At 49.4% G+C, this 18,103-nt stretch overlaps 1 protein-coding gene across 9 annotated transcripts in view; it reads left to right on the forward strand.

The window, feature by feature from the left end:
• Nucleotides 1–18,103, forward strand: part of GRAMD2B (GRAM domain containing 2B) — a 128,583-nt gene that overhangs the window by 50,742 nt on the left and 59,738 nt on the right. For 2 of the 9 annotated variants that reach the window (XM_070076062.1, XM_070076063.1), the window contains exon 1: nucleotides 10,098–10,314. The exons of 4 other annotated variants lie outside the window; for them this stretch is intronic. In XM_070076062.1, the coding sequence (XP_069932163.1) occupies nucleotides 10,232–10,314 (83 nt within the window). In that variant the 5' untranslated portion in view covers nucleotides 10,098–10,231. Of the gene's footprint in view, nucleotides 1–10,097; nucleotides 10,315–18,103 lie in introns of those variants that run through there. 3 more of the 9 variants (XM_017341017.3, XM_070076066.1, XM_070076065.1) reach the window with 2 other exon arrangements.

Consider the following 18,103-nt stretch of genomic DNA (forward strand, 5'->3'; position numbering starts at 1 on the left):
GATACAGAGAAAATGAGAGAGACAGCAAGAGACAGAGAAATCTTCCATCTACTGATTCATCCCCAAAATGCCCACAACAGCCTGGACTGGGTCAGCCCAAAGCCAGATGCCTGAAACTCAGTATGGGTCTCCCACATTGGTGGCGAGGGCTCAGCTTCACAAGACAGCACTTGCTGCCTCCCAAGGTGCACATTCACAGGGAGTTGGACTGGAAGCAAAGCCTGAACTGGAATCCCAGCACTGTGACACGGGATGCAGGCATCCCAAGTAGCAACATCACCAGTGCACCACACCTGCCACATCTAAACTTTTGAAGTAGATAACAGGCAGAAAATGATAATGAAAAAGAGAAGGAATCCTTTATCTGATTTTGTGTTTCCGGAATGTGCTAGAGTATCTTCATTAGAGAGTGTATTCAGCAGAAATTTAGTAATCACTGGACTCCCAAGGCTACAGGGAAGTCATTCCCTGATTCAGTGAAAACTACAGCCTCTAAATTCTTCCCATAGAGAAGCTGGATTACCAATGATGTCTGTCTTAATCTAGAACAAAACAGAAATTAAGCCAAACATCTCACAATCTCAGTGTTTAATGTAAGTGAGATTCAATAAACTCTAAACAAAACCTTCTGCCTCATGGTTAATAAAGTCAAAAGAATAAAATAAATCAGTCAAACCCAAACACTTGACTACATCATCAAGCTAAATGCTCTGTGCACAGAGATGTCTCCGATTTGACATCAATGGAGCACAAGTTTGATTCATTTTTCAAGTAACTGATAATTTGACCTTTTGGCAAACATTTTTCACCTCACCTTTCTGGTAACTTTCCAATTATTTAAATGGAAGCCCCGAGGACAATGAATGACAGAGAACAGCTTTCTGGCCAGCAAGGCACTGAGAACTGAGATCTTGCTCCATTTGAACCCCAGTCTATGAGTTAAGTTAGTACAATGTTCTAGTTTGCTCAATATTATTGGACAAATTCCACAAATAAGAGCACCTTTTGTGAATGAAGGATGTATAAGGAGACTTCAACAGGTTCATGGGAAGTTGAAATAAAAGAATCACTTTATCCATGAACTTCTTCAGAGCACCCCTGTCTGGCTCCCGACTTTCATGGTAGCCATCGTAAACCTGCACTCTGTACGAGTTCATTTCTTGTTGACTCTTCATTTCAATGACTCTTTTACAAGTTAAGCTGAAGCTGTAATGATGACAAAGGCTTCCCAGAAAAAGAAAAACCCAGGAGACGTGAGGGATTGTGCGTCAGCAGTCAGACACAGCAAGGCCTCTGATCTAAGGACAGAGACTCGATCTGTGCCATGAGGAAATCAGCCTGAACAGGGCTGGGGACTCTGGGGACGGAGGTCACAAGTTGTGGCTCTTTGGTAGTTCTCTCCAGCGGGTGACACAGTGCCCCCAGACACTGAGGGCTGCTGAGCAAGGTCCCCGACTTCTTAAAAACAGTACTCTGGGCTGTAAAAATGGCGATGATGATGACCCATGGTTTGCAGGAACTGAGGCCTCACTGTGTGTCTGGCACACTACACTACATCTGCTGTACACATGATCTCTTCACGTTCCCTTAGCATTCTACAAGACTGATGCTCCCGCAGATGAGGGCATGGAAACTCAGGGAAGGGAAGTCACGTGTCCCAGACAGCTCGGTGTGTATTTGGAATTCAGATCAGCCTGTCTGCTAAGCATTCCCTAATTCTACCTCCCAGTCTGCAGCCTCATATCGCCAGGACAACTCACTCAACTTGTTCAAACAAGAAGAGGTGTTTACTGAAAGGATTCCATAGCCCATCCCTTGGACACCCAAGGGCAGAAGAGTAAATATTCTAAGACCACCTGGGAAGTGCAGCTAAGAAGCTGGGAACAAGACCACCCCCACTTCTCACTGCTGTTCCTCTGTTGTGTCGACTGCCGATTTATACCACAGTTCTCAGAATTTGAGGGCTTAGGATTCTGAAAGACCAAACATGTCCCGTGTCTGGCTCTCCCTCTGCTATGTGTTCATTAGAGAACTTATTTGTCAATGGGAGGTAAAGATTAATTTTTAATTTTATTTCTTTGATTAGTACTAAAAATAAACATCAGATTTGGGTTTTAGTTAATCTATGATACTAATATACAGGGAAACATTCTGTCTTTATCTTGTATGGTTTTTTTTTTAAGATTTTATTTATTTATTTGAGAGGTAGAGTTACAGTGAGAGGGAGAGACAGAGAGAAATGTCTTCCTTCCATTGGTTCGCTCCTCAAATGGCTGCAATGGCCAGAACTGTGCCAGTCCGAAGCCAGGAGCCAGGAGCTTCTTACGGGTCTCCCATGCGGGTGCAGGGGCCCAAGGTCTTGGGCCATCTACCACTGCTTTCCCAGGCCATAGCAGAGAGCTGAATTGGAAGAGGAGCAGCCAGGACTAGAACTGGTGCCCATATGGGATGCTGGCACCGCAGGCGGAGGATTAACCTACTGTGCTACTTCGCCAACCCCTATCTTGTGTGGTTTAAAGGTTGAAGCTAGCAGCCGGTGTCATTGTGCGGCTGGTTAAGGCCCTGCTTGTGACTCTGGCGTCCCCTATAGAGTGCTGGTTCAAGTCCCAGCTGCTCTGCCTCTGATCCAGTTTCCTGCTAACGCACCTAGGAAGGCATTCGCAGGCCCAAGTAGTAGGCCTGCTATCCACTTGGGAGACCTGGATAGCGTTCCTGGCTTTGGCCTGGCCTAGCCCTGGCTCTTCAGGCCTTTTGGGAGAATAAACCAATATTTGAAAAGTTGATCTCTCTCTCTCTCTCTCTCTCTGTCTCTCTGTCTCTCTCTCCCTCCTTCCCTCCCTCCCTCTCCCAGGAATGGGGATACATTATTTAGTTTCTCTGGTGACTAGATTTCAATAATTACCATCTCCTCATGAAACTATTTCAATATCTTTCAGTTGTTTCCACGACATTTCTGGGTCAAGTTCTTCTCCCCTTCGTTCCTATATCTTGCCTAGGTAAACTGGGATTGCTGTAACTCCAAGGTCTAGGTTTCCATCCTCAGAGCCAGCTGCTCTGTTACTTCTGCATTGTATTTCATTAATAGATTCACATTCCAGGACAAAGCACAGAGCTTGGACTGGAGCCCAGCTCTCTTGACTTCCAGCCTAGGGCCTTTTCTAGGAGTTGTGTGGATGTGTGTGTGTGTGTGTTGGAGGGGCAGAGATTGGGTGCTGTGTGCGACCCAAACCAGAAGAACAAGAAGCAGTGAATGGCCATGCCTTTCCCTTCTCTCCATTTGATACCAGGATGATCCTGGCACCGAGCGTGTGGTTGTGAGAGAAGAATGTGATAGCTTTTGACAGAGGTTCTGAGAATGTAGGTTCTGTAAGCTCCTGTTTACTGATCCTATCTCCTGCTGGACTACAAGCTCACAGCAACCACAGTGCTTACTCATTTTTAAGTTCCCATCACCCAAAATATGGCCTCGTACATAAAATGTACACAAAAATGCTTGCTGGAAAAAAAAATAAAGAAAAGAATGAGAGAGAGAAGGAAGGAAAGAAGGAGGTGGGAAGGAAGGAGGCAGATACAACAAAGGACATCCGTGTAAGAGTCGACCAAAAAGTGAAAGTAATTTTAAGAAAAATCAAAAAACTTTCTTATTTGCCAGTGGAGCCCTGTTCATTCATTTCTCACTTGCTTATTCTTTGCTGAATTTTGTTGGGAATGATTTTTAAAACTGAGGAGTGTGACACAGAGAAAATCTTTGAAGAAAAGATAATGAAATATAAATAGCAATTGCAAAACAACCTGAAAGTGTGTAAGAAAGAAACGAGTCAGAATAGCCAATAAGGAGTGTACAAGTGATAGAAAGAAAATAAGAAATATGTAGGCACTAATTTAAAAGTAATTAAATATTAAGTGTTTCAAAGCAATGTGTCAGCTACAGTATACATTTCCTAGGGAGAGAAAACAGAACATGGCAAACCCTGGAGCGTGCAGAGAAAGGCCAGTCCCGGCATTGATGGAGTGATCGTCAGTTCCCACAGCACAGGAAGGAAGTAGCTGTGTGAATGTTTCTCTTTAAAAATGAGCACTTCCATAGCTCTACTGCGTTGTCTGTGGGTGCTAAACAGTGGTTCCTGAACTTGTTCTAGAGCTGAGCCATCTGGGAGTCATGGGACCTCTGTAATCAGCTTAGGCCCACAAGTGACAGTAGCACAAGCCGAAGATTTTCTTTTTGAGTTGGGGGTGGGGGAAGAGATATTTTTACCATTTCTTTTTCATTCACTTTTTTTTTCTTTAAATTCAAAATCACAAAAAACCAGTACTGTTCAACACAGAACATCTCTGTTGGTCCTAATTCCACATAAACATGGATGAGATTCAACAGGTAGAAGCAACCACCAGCCAAGGATGCATTCACTTAACAAGTATCTACTGAGCACTTAACATGAACCAGGCACCCTGCACAGCGTAGCAAACACAACCCATAAGCTCTTTGGGTTTGAGAAAAGTTGGGTTGTGGAATCTGGGGGGAGAGAAAAGATACTATGTCTATTGAAACTCTGTTATTAATGTCCTTACTACCAACAAGTTTGAATCTCTCCCACTAGAATGCGACAGCCACCACGGTATGAGTTTTGCCTGCTTTGCTCACTTCTGTATCTCAAGCAATGAGAACAGGGCTGTTAGAAACAAGCCCAGCGCCTAATCTATTATCTGGAGCGTGGGAGCTGGCCACCAGCAGCCGCCCCCAGGGGACAACAGTTCCTGGTATCCGTATCTGGCGTGGTTGTCACACCATGATTCTGGGCTAGCCCGGTGGCTCACCATTGAGCAACATAACACAGTATACATGAGGCTGCCTGACCTGCCAGGCTGTCTCATAAGGAGCCTAACAGTTTGTACCTTAGCATTATGGGTCATACTGTCTGGAAAAAGCTAGGCAACAAATAAATAAAAAAACACACCTGTATGCACACCATCGTACTTCCAGGAAGCCAAAACCAGCCCTGTGTAGGCCCACATGGAGATACTCAAACACTCAGCTACCCTCGGCTTTTCCAGACACGCCAGCTGGAGCAATGGACTTGGGAGTGGAAAGTCGAGCTGCTCGGCTCAATCTTCAGCTGACTCTAATCCCAACTTCAAATGCATGAGATCGTAAGTGACAACCATCCAGCTGCACCTTACCAACCTGCAAAACCGTGAGATAATAAACTCCAGGTTTTGCTGTGGTTAGTTGTACAACAATACTAACTGCAAAAGGCAGCCATTAAAGATTGCTCTAGATTCAAGTATTTGTTCCCCTGCGTACATTGCCTTTTTTTTTTTTTTTTTTACAGGCAGAGTGGACAGTGACAGAGAGAGACAGAGAGAAAGGTCTTCCTTTGCCGTTGGTTCACCCTCCAATGGCTGCCGTGGCCGGCACACCGCGCTGATCCGATGGCAGGAGCCAGGTGCTTCTCCTGGTCTCCCATGGGGTGCAGGGCCCAAGCACTTGGGCCATCCTCCACTGCACTCCCGGGCCACAGCAGAGAACTGGCCTGGAAGAGGGGCAACCGGGACAGAATTCGGTGCCCCAACCGGGACTAGAACCCGGTGTGCCGGCACTGCTAGGTGGAGGATTAGCCTAGTGAGCCGCGGCGCCGGCCCATACATTGTATTCTCAGCTGAAGTTTCCGGGAGGCTGTCCCCTGCCCTCCTTCAAACACTCTCCCACATGGCATGGGTCTCTGCCACTAAACCTGTCTAGCACCCTTCACTCTCCTGCAACCCTAAAAGCACCGGCTGGAAGTCCGGAAAGCTAACTCTTCAACCTGAGCAGGCCGCTGTAATTTCAGCCAAGTCACTAAATTCCCTGAAGTTCAGGTTCTTCTAGGAAAATTATGGTAGAGATTTAATGTTTAAATTTTGTTTGGCGTGTGGTTGCCAACACTTTCCTTCTCAGAATAGAGATATGCAAGGGGAGCTCTAACTGAAAAAGAAGACACTGTGCTGGAGAAGTGTTAAGAAGGAGACTCTGGGCCGGCGCCACGGCTCAATAGGCTAATCCTCCACCTAGCAGGCCGGCACACCAGATTCTAGTCCCCATCGGGGCGCTAGATTCTGTCCCGGTTGCCCCTCTTCCAGGCCAGCTCTCTGCTGTGGCCCAGGAGTGCAGTGGAGGATGGCCCAGTGCTTGGGCCCTGCACCCCATGGGAGACCAGGAGAAGCACCTGGCTCCTGCCATCGGATCAGCGCGGTGTGCCGGCCACAGCGTGCTGGCCGTGGCGGCCATTGGAGGGTGAACCAACGGCAAAGGAAGACCTTTCTCTCTGTCTCTCTCTGTCACTGTCCACTCTGCCTGTCAAAAAAAAAAAGAAGAAGAAGAAGAAGAAGGAGGAGGAGGAGGAGGAGGCCCTGGAATCAAGGACCCAAGTTCCAGGGCCAGGTGTTGCCCTCATTTGTCCCAGGAGCCTGGAGCTCCCCCACCCATGCTGTGAAATCCCCGCACGGGATGATCTCAGTGGCCTTCCCACGCCCCCGGTTGGGCTCTGTACCACTTATCCTATGAAAACAGACATGTATTTTTAAACGCTGGGACATATTTTCAGCTCATTTATTTGTAGCCTTTATAAAACATCATTTATTTTTACTTTTTAAGGAGTATTGATCTTTCATTGCTTCCGTTTCCCACTGAGCCAGGCTCCTACCAGTGTTTCTTAGCCACCCTCTGGTCTCTGGACCACTATGCCCTGCCCATCCCTCTCAGCACAGCTGATAAGCTTAGTTCTTTCTTTATCTCTAGGGGGAGAAATGGAATGTTTCAAAGCTCACAACTTATCACTAGGTTTGGGAAATGCTGGTTTAAAACCACTGTATTGATTTGTCTTCATCATATTTTCAAAGACTTTCATAGGAGATCCATAGCCTACTACAGATTCCCATCCCAATATTGGATGGTTACAATCATTAGAAAACTTCCTTTTCTATTTGACCTAAGCATTCAAAAAAAAGGTGCCCCTTCAAGTGATGCTTCTCAACTTTCATTGTCACATACAACTTTCAAAAACATCTAAGAATTAAGTTTTCCAGTGTTAGTGCCTGAATGATCTCAGCTCTTTTCCATTTTTTCCTTTGGATACTGACCTTAATTGAAAACAGGAATGGTCTGAGAAGTTTTCCCAGCATTCCTTGATTATGAAACATCATGCATAGTTAAATTATTATAGAGCTTCCTAGTTTCACCTTGAGATGATCAACATCTTCTAAAACATGTCATCAGACAATATGCATAAAATTCCAGGCATGGAGAAAGACTCTACCTGCACTTATATTGGCTAATAAATATGCATCCTGTGACGTCTATAAATTAGGTAACTGGGATCACACATGCAATCCACGTTCCATTCTCATCTCCCAGTTTATTTGACCTCTGCCCTGAGACTATGGACAGGTGTATCTCTCATCTAATCAGTGTTAAAAGCAGGTCAACGTCTGACCAATAGTCTAAGCTGCTTGAAGAGAAACTCCTGCCTCCTTGAAGGCGCTGGGGTGGGCATTTTCTGGCACAGCTGCTTCAATCACTGCAAAAACAGTCCTCAGAACTCTTCCTCACTGATGTAAGAAACAAGACTTTAGCTTCCCAGACGCTTGGATGAAGAAAAGTCTTCTTTGTCTCATGGGTACAAAATCACCAAAACCTCTGGATATGTATTTTAGGAAGAACCTTACGTCTTTATTTTGTCACACTGCAGTGAAACTTCCCCTACTGCTTAGCTGCTGCTGCCTTTTAAATAAGGTATTCCATTGCAGCCCCAAGAAGAACCAAATTGGGCAGCTGTTTGGCAAGGTCTCTTACACGTCAGCAAACGTGCTCCTTCCTAATCCCCTCTCTGCTGTATCTACTCAATCTGCTACTTGCCTCTCCAGCCCCTCCTTTCCCTGCACGCCCCCCTGTCCTCTCTTGGTGAAGACCACAGCACTGGAAGTCCTCATCTCATACCTTCAATGAGTTTCAGGGGCTTCCTGAGCCATAAGCCCACGCTTGTCTTTATTCATCTCTCAGAATGGATTAACCACAATTTTTCACAGAATGGCATGTGGCCCACCAAATCCACTCCCAGGTACATAAACATAAGAATTGAAAACAGGGACCTGGACAGATACTTGTACAGCAGTGTAGATGGCCACCTCACTCACAACAGAAGATGGAAATAACCCCTTAGCAGGTGAAGGGATTAAAACACATGGTCTATAGTCTATAATGGACTATTAATTCAGCCAAGAGAAGGAACAAAATCTGCTACGACATGAGTGGACCTTTAAGATAGTATGGGAAACACAGAAGGAAAAATAATGTATGATTCCACTTAAGTTGACGTGTATGCAACAAACCCGTAGTGACAGCTCGTGGAAGACAGTGCAGCTGGGACGAGAAGGAAGAGCTATAGTTGAATGGGCATTTATGTTGGGGATGATAAAAAAAAATTGGGGGCATGGATAGTGGTGGTGGCTATACCAGGTAGTCAATGTATTTGGTGAAACTAAACTTGTATGTTTGCCAGTGGTTAAAATGGTAAGTGTTACTATGTATATTTCACAACAATAAAATTACTTAGAAGGAGGAAGTCCGAGAGGTGTGAGCCCAGTAGCAGTCTTCCAGGGCACTTGAAATTTGAGGGATCACCAGCCAGAGCCTTGGAGTGTCAAAACCTCCTCCCAATTCCAAGCCCACCCTCATCCTGAGGGCCCACAGGAAGAGACAGAGACTATGGGGTCCCTCCCAGCTTCCAGGTCACCCAGAGAAGCAGTCCTCCACCCCCACCCCTCACCGGATACCTGCAGCGGGGGCGGGGGGGGGGGGATGGTCAATGATCAGAAAGAAAAAAAGAGAACTGATTAAGCGCACTGTTAAGGAACTTAGGAGCACTCTTTGGCTTTACTTACTGAATTACAAGAATCAATTCTGCAGGAAGCAGGCTACAACCGGATGCTTTGGCTCTCTCAGTCCAAAAACAGAAGCCAATAAATCCAGAGGGATTAAGAAAACACTGGAAAGGACTCTTATCTCCATAGTGCTGGTGGTTATTTAGAAGGACGGGTGCTTTGCACACACGCACGCACACAAAAACACACATCCATAGACATATACACGTACGATGGTTGCATAGGCGTTGTCATCAAAATAGGTTCTATTTTTGTTTTAAGCTGAGCAGCTCAGAGAGCGCTCTGATCTAATGATTCACTCCCCAGACAGCCACAACAGCTTAAGTCTGGGTGGTGCCCGCTGGGAGCCGAAACTCAACCCAGGTCTCCCACGTGGGCGGCAGGGACCCAAGAGCCATAGCCATCACGGCCGCCTCCCGCGGTTCGCATCAGCAGGAAACTGTTACTGGGAGCAGGGCAGGGACTCAACCCCAGGCAGGCTCTGGGACAGGGCACGTGGGAATCTTAACCGCCAGGCCAGTCGGCAGCCCCAGTGCGCCTCGCTCTGGTTCTCGGATGCTCTAGGGCTACAGAACCCACAAATGCCACGCGCACAAATGCCATCTGCTATCCTTGCCACGACGCCTGGAACATGCTCTCTGCCAAAACGCCAAAGCTCAGCCCAGGGGAGAAAGCCGAGGCCCGGGGAAACAGGGGTCCTGGAGCGGCGCGCCCCTCTCTACCCCGACGCCCAGCAATCACCCAAAAGAGAGTGCGGCCGCGGCCGCCTCTGCTTCCCTTCGGTTATTTTCGCATGAAAAATTGAGCAGCCCCATTGTATGAGCGCGGAGAGGCGGCCCGAGCGCCGGCCACGTCCCGACTGAATAATTCAGGCCCGGGCGCAGGCCAGGCGGCGCGGTGCTGGGGGCCCCCCACTCGGCAGGCTCCGTCTCCCGGGGATCGAAAAACCCCCCGGTTCCGGGCGCGGCGGGAAGGCCGCCCCCGCCCGCCACCCGGCCCGGCAGGCTGGGCCTGGGGTGGGCAGAGGCGTCACCTGCCCGGCCAATCGGCTGCGTCGGCCCGCAGGACTCGCTCAACAGGTTTCCTCCTGGTGAGCCGGCCCGCAGGGTTGGGGGAAGAGGCTGTCACTTCGTTCCGACCCACCCCCGCCCCTCCTCCCTCCCTTCCCCGGCTCTGCCCCGCCGCTCCGGGCCAATCGCGCCCGCCCCCCGACGCGCCCTGGCCCGCGGCGGCCCCGGGAGCTCGGCCCGGCCCGGATGCTGGGAGCCGGGGAGCCGGCGCGCGGGGCTGACGGCGCCCTCCGGAGCCGGGCCTGATGACCGAACTCCAGCCCGAGGTGGACGACGCCAAGACTGCGAGAGTGCCCGGGAAGCGGGAGGGCCGAGTCGGCTCCGCCGCGTAAGTACGCGCGCCGGCGGGCGGAAGCGCGCGCCGCTGCCCGGCCTCCAGCTGGCCGAGCCGCTCTGGGCAACTTTTCCGTGGCCGCTCCAGCGCCCTGAGCTTGTTCCGTGGCTCCTGCCAGATCCTCTCTCTCTCTCTCTCTCTCTGCCCCTGGGGGATGTGAATTACTTGATGGGAAGGCGCGAGCCGGGCCGTGGGGTTCCCGACGCTTCTGCCCTGAGAAGTTCAAGGCTCGGAGCGGGGGAGGGATGAGCGGCCCGCCGTGGCGCGCGGGAATCCCGCCCCGCGCGGCCCCCGAGTGTCCCTTACTCTGGAAGTCGCTCTTGCTCTCTAACTCTGAAAAAGGCAGGCGTCGCCCAGGGTTTCCCTCTTTGCTCTGCCGGGAAGCTTCTCTGAGACCTTGCGTGGCAGGACGAGACCGAGCCAGATGCGCCCCGGGTGACGGCACACAAGGTCCGGTTTTGCGGAGCTGATGCCTCCTGGGAGCAGGCAAGGCTTCGTCTCCACCACTTGCAGCGGCGAGTCCTTTCTTGTAGACACCACAGCCTTGTTCCAGGCTAGGTCTGGGTGCCTGAAAGCAGGCTCAGCTGTGCGTCGCTTGAGATTCCGCTTACTTGGGGAGAACAGCTGTGTTCGCTGCTTTGATGGGCGGCTGCAGGGCTGTTGACTGCGTGGCTCTGCAGGGTCTCCCTTGGTCTCCCAGCTTTCCCAGCCTAAGCTGAGCCTCTGTGGACTCCGTGCAGCGCTGCTGTGGGGGAATCTCCCCAAGTTGTGTCTGCTTTGTCAGCCCGAAATAAATTCCTAACTTTGTAGTAATTCATATTCAAGAACAAAAGATGAGCTCAGAGGGGTGGGTGTTTGGCTCAGCAGTTAAGTTGCTGCTTGAGATACCCTCATCCCACATTGGGGGGCCTGGTTCCGCTCCCAGCTTCCCGCCTGGCTTCCTGCACCTCCGGGAGACAGTAGGTGGTGGCTCAGGGGCCTGGGTGCCTGCTGTCCACGTGGGAGACCTCGATGGTGTTCTTGGCTCCCAGCTGTTGCAAGCATTTGGGGAGGGAACCAGTGGACAGATTTCCAACTGTCTGCCCTTCAAATAAAAAATGGAAATAAAAATTTTAAAAGATGAAGGATCAAAATCCATTTCCTTTGCACTATGTGCTTTTATTTCTATGAGGAAGAGGCCATGGGCATGGTTATAGGTGGAGGTGACGGGTGTGTGGAGTGACAGCAGCAAGCCTGCACCCCCAGACTTGATCTTAGTCCAGGACCCGCTGGGAAAGGCAGTCTTGAGTTCCAGTTACACAGAGCAGAACGATGCAGGTCTGTCCAACAGTTAGGCAGTTTGAAGTCTTCGTGTTCCCAGTAGTCTAGATTTGCAGTTAAGGAATTGGTTTTGATTGAAAAGTCTTCTGTAGCATTTACCCAGATTCTCTTAATCCAGCATTCACGAGATGTTGGGAAAGTGATGTCGGTAGAAAACAAGTCTAATCCCTTGGAGGCTCGGGACCCCATCCCAGAGCTCTGTTTGGAAATCCTGGTTTCATGGATTTGCGTTCGTTCAACAAATACGGCGGTACTTATTTTACATTATGGTGGACACTGCATGGCTGGACGTGGCCTGGGATCTGCCCTCCTGGAACTCGCCAGAGCAGGGCAGAGGAGGGGCAGCACACAGGTGTCCTACCAGGAAACTTCAGAAATGGAATGAACAGAAACGTTGTATTTTGGTGCAAAAATCTCTTGAATCCACAGCTACTTGTTTCATCACAAGCATTTTCCATCCTCTCTGAAGATGCCTGGTGCTGTGCTGCAGGCTCAGGCCAGCGCCAGGAACAGCCTTGTGTGTGTGTCCCTGGGTCGTCCCTGCTCGCGAGCCTCTCTGGTGAACTTCGGCAAGCGCCTAGGAGTCGAAGGGATTTTTGTTTGTTTTTCCCTGCAACGTGGTGTTTCCTAAGCGTAGTGAGGCCACTTGTGACTCAGTCTTCTGTCTTACATGCGCCCTTCTTCTGGGTTCTTGAACTCTTGCTTCAGGATAGAATGAAAATAATTGTATGGGAGAAAAGGGAAGGTGTGTTATCGCAAGTACGTTCTGGTAGGAGATTTCCACGTTGAAATCCTTGGAGGTGGCTGAATTTTTGTGCTCAGTTTAACCTCTCCATTTGAAGCTTAGATTCATTGTCACTGAGTTCAGAGCCTTGTTGGATCTCGGGGTCCCAGTGAAGGGGTGGTTCTCGGTTCTTCTATCCTCTCCCCTCCCCCATCCCCTTGTGTCTGTAGCTGCTCCCACTGCCTCATGACCAGAATGTAGCCTCTTAGACAAGAACAGCTGACGTTGCTTGAGACTGTTTGCCGTGAGATGAGGATCACCTGGTGTGTAGACAGACTGAAGGAGGCACTCTTAGCTCTATTCGACATGGAAGAACGATGCAGCTCTGAGAAGTTCAGCAGTTAGACAGCATCAGCAGAGCTAATGCACGGGCAGCTGAGATTGAAGCCAGCAGCTTCAGGATAGAATGATCCGTGCTGATCCGAAGGCAGGAGCCAGGTGCTTCTCCTGGTCTCCCATGGGGTGCAGGGCCCAAGGACCTGGGCCATCCTCCACTGCATTCCCTGGCCACAGCAGAGAGCTGGCCTGGAAGAGGGGCAACTGGGACAGAATCCGGCGCCCCGACCGGGACTAGAACCCGGTGTGCCAGCGCTGCAAGGCAGAGGATTAGCCTAGTGAGCCGCAGCACTGGCCACAATCATGATTTGTCGATTAAGAGTATTAACTTAAAAATATATTTCTTATAAAACAACCACTGCACTACACGCCCTTTAACCTCTGCCCCAAAACCTGGTGGCACTGAGTGACCTATCCTGAAAACCAGGCTCCTCCATGATGAATGCAGACACGCCAAGACTATTTCAGCCTCCTTTGCTGATGCTGGGCAGCTTGTACATTTCTCATTGCCACATCATCATGCCAACAGCCCTCTACTTAAAGAAGAGACAGGGAGCACTCCCCTGTTCATTGCAGCATTATCCACAGCAGCCGGTGAATGCATAAGGAAAACGGAGTGTGTGCACAGTGGACTATTACTCTGCCTTCCAAAGTGGGAAACCCAGATGGAACTCAGGACAGGATGCTAAGTGACACAAGCCAGGCACAGAAAGATAAATACTGCGTTATGTCCTTTAGAAATAGAATATTCAAAAGTTGAACTCAGAGAAGTAGTGAGTAGATGTAACAATTTCCAGAGGCTGGGAAGGTGGGGAGGGGATAGAGAATTGCTGCTCAGAGGATACCAAGTGTCAGGTGGACAGCAGGAATAGTTTTGCGATCTATTGTACATGGGATGACGGTAGTCATTAATAATGTGTAATAGCTAAGTGTCACATTATTAGAGATGAGAAGTAAGTAAGGGGTGGGTATGTTAATATTTGACAGTTATTCTACCTTGTATGCATATATTGAAAGCATACTGCACCACACAACAGCACAATCATGATTTTTTTTTTTTTTTTTTGACAGGCAGAGTGGACAGAGAGAGAGACAGAGACAGAGAGAAAGGTCTGCCTTTGCGGTTGATTCACCCTCCAATGGCCGCCGCGGCCAGCGCACCGCGCTGATCCGATGGCAGGAGCCAGGTACTTATCCTGGTCTCCCATGGGGTGCAGGGCCCAAGGACTTGGGCCATCCTCCACTGCACTCCCTGGCCACAGCAGAGGGCTGGCCTGGAAGAGGGGCAACCGGGACAGAATCTGGCGCCCCGACCGGGACTAGAACCCGGTGTGCCGGCACCGCAGGCGGAGGATTAGCCTAGTGAGCCACGGCGCCAGCCACAATCATGATTTGTCGATTAAGAGTATTAACTTAAAAATATATTTCTTATAAATCAGGCCGGCGCCGCGGCTCACTAGGCTAATCCTCCGCCTAGCGGCGCCGGCACACCGGGTTCTAGTCCCAGTCGGGGCGCCGGATTCTGTCCCGGTTGCCCCTCTTCCAGGCCAGCCCTCTGCTGTGGCCAGGGAGTGCAGTGGAGGATGGCCCAGGTTCTTGGGCCCTGCACCCCATGGGAGACCAGGAGAAGCACCTGGCTCCTGCCATCAGATCAGCGCGGTGTGCTGGCCGCAGCGCGCCGGCCGCGGCGGCCATTGGAGGGTGAACCAACGGCAAAGGAAGACCTTTCTCTCTGTCTCTCTCTCTCACTGTCCACTCTGCCTGTAAAAAAAAAAAATATATATATATATATATATTTCTTATAAATCAAAACAGAGGCAGTGTGCCGGAGCAGTACGAATGGCGTCAGGTATGGGTTAGAAAGCCGACTTCCGGCCCCCTCACTCCCGCCTCCCCTGCTCCTTCCTTTATCACTGGCCATAAACAAACATCTCCCGCTTACCCACGCTCACCTTTACCTGTGCGGCCAGCCCCATCGAACTTAGCTGCTGTACTTATGACTGTTACGTAACACTTTGCTGGTACCAAGGACCATTCTAAGCAGTTGGTGTCATTAACTCACACACATGAGTCCTGTGAACATGAATTCTTTTTCTCGGAAACAGAGCACAAGCTCCCGTCACACTTTCCTTGAATTTCTCAGGGGGCTTAAAAGATAGTGATTCTCATCAGCATCGGGGGGGAGCAGTGGAGGCTGAGGCCCCAGGCCCATTAATAAAGAAATGTTCCAGGCTTGTGGCCGACGTTCAACTGCCCTGTGCCACAGGAAGTTCTTTTAATGTTTCCTTAATCCAGCCTTCCGTCAGTGGCAGAGTTTGTAGGTGCAGTCACCCGGCTGAGAGCTGGGCCTTATTTTTCCTTTTTGTGCTCAAAGATAAGCTGCAGATTCCTCATCACCACACACTGCATGTTTCATGAAAAACCCAGTGCATTGCCCTTCTGATCGAGAACAGGCGGCGTTGGCTCTTTCCTCCTGCGATCACAGCTGTCCCCACTTCTGTTGTTCCTTCTGAATGTTACGTTCCCGGTTCATAGACAGTCACCTGTAGCCTACATTTTTGGTCACACGGTTGGTGAAACTCGGTTCCATTTTGTAAACAATCTTGTGGATCTCATGTGGTAATGGCCTGGTACTTTTAATTAACTTCAGCAGGTGTCTAAAACAAGCACCGATATATTTCTGAGCAAACGTCATCTTGATTCTTATTTCAAATAGTGAATTATATTACTCATAAGCTACATTTGTAGTGTAGTTTGAATTTTTCATGTTTAAACTTTAATAGCCTGGAACCTAAGAATTTCGGAAATGTGTTCAACACCTTGTAGAGGAGGAGGGCCGGCGCTTTTCGGCTAAGTGGTGAATTCCGGTGAAGATACAGGGCTGTAGTGAGCGCGTGTCTGGGTCTTACCTAAGCTCTTTCATGTGGGTCATCGACAGTGAGAAGTAGGAGCTGGGAGCAGGCCTGGTGGCCTAGCCACTGAAGCTGCAGCTCGGGACAACCTCATCCCATATCAGAGTGCCGGTTAGAGTCCTCGCCACTCGTCTTCTGATCCAGCTCTGCTAATGCTCCTGGGAGGCAGCAGGTGATGGCTCAAGTGCGTAGATCCCTGCCACTCAGGAGGTGGAGCAAGACTGAGTTATTGGCTTCTGCCTGGCACAGCCCTGGCTGCTGCAGGCATATGGGGAATAAGCCAGCGGATGGAGGCACTGGGCACTGTCTGTCTGTCTCTGTCTCTCTGTTGCTTTCTTTCTCTCTCTCTCTCTCTTCAAATAAATGAAAGCTTTTTTTTTTTTTTTTTTTTTTTTTTTTTTTTTTTAAGAATAAAGATATGCGCCGTGGCATAGTGGGTAAAGCTGCTGCCTGCAGTGCGGGCATCCCATTTGGGCACCAGTTCGAGTCCCGGCTGCTGCACTTCTCATCCAGCTCTCTGCTATGGCCTAGGAAAGCAGTGGAACATGGTCCAAGTCATTGGGCCCCTGCACCTGCTTGAGGGACCCTGAGGAAGCTCCTCGTTCCTGGCTTCAGATCAGGACAGCTCCGGCGGTTGCAGCCATCTAGGGAGTGAACCAGTGGATGGAAGACCTCCCTCGCCCCCCATCTCCCTCTTCCTCTCCTCCTCTCTGTGTAACTCTGACTTTCAAATAAAATAAATAAATGTTTTAAAAAAATTTCCAGGGGGCCAGTGCCGAGGCTCACTTGGTTAATCCTCCGCCTGCAGCTCCGGCATCCCATATAGGCACCTGGTTCTAGTCCCGGTTGCTCCTCTTCCAGTCCAGCTCTCTGCTGTGGCCCAGGAGTGCAGTGGAGGATGGTCTAAGTGCTTGGACCCTGCACTCGCATGGGAGACCAGGAGGAAGCACCTGGCTCCTGGCTTCGGATCGGCATAGCTCCAGCCATAGCGGCCATTAGGGGAGTGAACCAGCGGAAGGAAGACCTTTCTCTCTGTCTCTCACTCTCACTGTCTAACTCTGCCTGTCAAATAAAAAAATTAAAAAAAATTTCCAGGTCATCAATTCTGATAGACCAAGTTTACTTTCTTTGGGATATGAAGAAAAAATTATGTATGACATATTATAAAACATAAAAATTATATTAAAGTGCAGTAATCAGTGGAGGAGTTTGAGAAGATGGAGAAAACAGTGTTCTGGACTTTTTTTTTTTTTTTTTTTGAGATTTATTTATTTGAAAGGCAGAATTAGAGACAAAGAAAGAGAGAACTCTTTCATCTGCTGGTTCACTCCTCAAATGGCCTCAATGGCCAGGTCTGGGCCAGGTTGTAGCCAGGAGCCAAGGACTCCATCCTGGTCTCCCACAGGGGTGGCAGGAGCCCAAATACTTGAGCCATCTTCCACTGCCTTTCCAGGCCCATTAGCAGGGAGCTGGATTGGAAGTGGAGCAGCCAGGACTCGAACTGGTACTCATATGGGATGCTGGCATCAGGCAGCAGGTTAACCCACTGTGCCACAATGCCAGTCCCTGGAAGTTTTTAAAAGAAATGAAATGACCCAAATCAGCTCTCCGACTAGATTAATACTATACAAAGTAGCTGATTTATGAAGGCAGTACGTAAAGTGGTAGGAGGGAGCGGGTTTTTGGCCTGGTGGGTAAGATGCCTATGTTACCCATCAGAGTTACCTGGGTTCAGCTCCCACCAGTGTGGAGGCAGCTACAGTGGCTCCAGTCGTTGCCTTCCTGCCACCTGTGTGAGGGATCTCTATTGCTTTCCCTGGTCCAGCTCGCGGGGCCTGTTGTGTGCACTTGGGGAGTGAGCCAGCAGATAGGAGCTCTTTCTCGATGTCTGGCTGACTCTCTCTAAAATAAATGAATAAATAATAAAGGTGGTTAAGCATGCGTACCCTAAGGAACTAGCATTTGAATTCTAGCCTTCCTGGCTCCTGGAGGTGTGAGCATGCCAGGGTCCAGAGCATCTTCAGTCTTGGTTTTGTCGTCTGTGAAGAGAAACACCTAAGCCAGCTCTTTATACTAGGCTTGCTTTGAGGTTTAATGGAAAATAGAAGAAAGGCACTCGCCCAGTGCCCAGTGTGCTGCCAGTCTCCATGAACTGTAGGCATCTTAGTCCTCACTGTTGAGGGCCAGGGGTGTGCGCTGGGGAGAATGACAGGAAGCGTCTTTAAACCTATCAGAATTCTAAGGGCTGAAACCCTTACAGCAGCATACAGCAAACGTCGTGGAAAATGCGATTAAGAAAAATACTGTGTGTAGGCTTCAGAAATTTTAGCACCAAAATAAACTTATCTTTTCATTCCATTTTTCTGCAGACTTAGAAACATTTTTTAAATGTGGTAGAGAATCAGATGGACAGAAGAGAGAAGGATAGAAA

This window comes from Oryctolagus cuniculus, chromosome 6 (assembly GCF_964237555.1).
Source record: "Oryctolagus cuniculus chromosome 6, mOryCun1.1, whole genome shotgun sequence".
NCBI lineage: Eukaryota > Metazoa > Chordata > Mammalia > Lagomorpha > Leporidae > Oryctolagus > Oryctolagus cuniculus.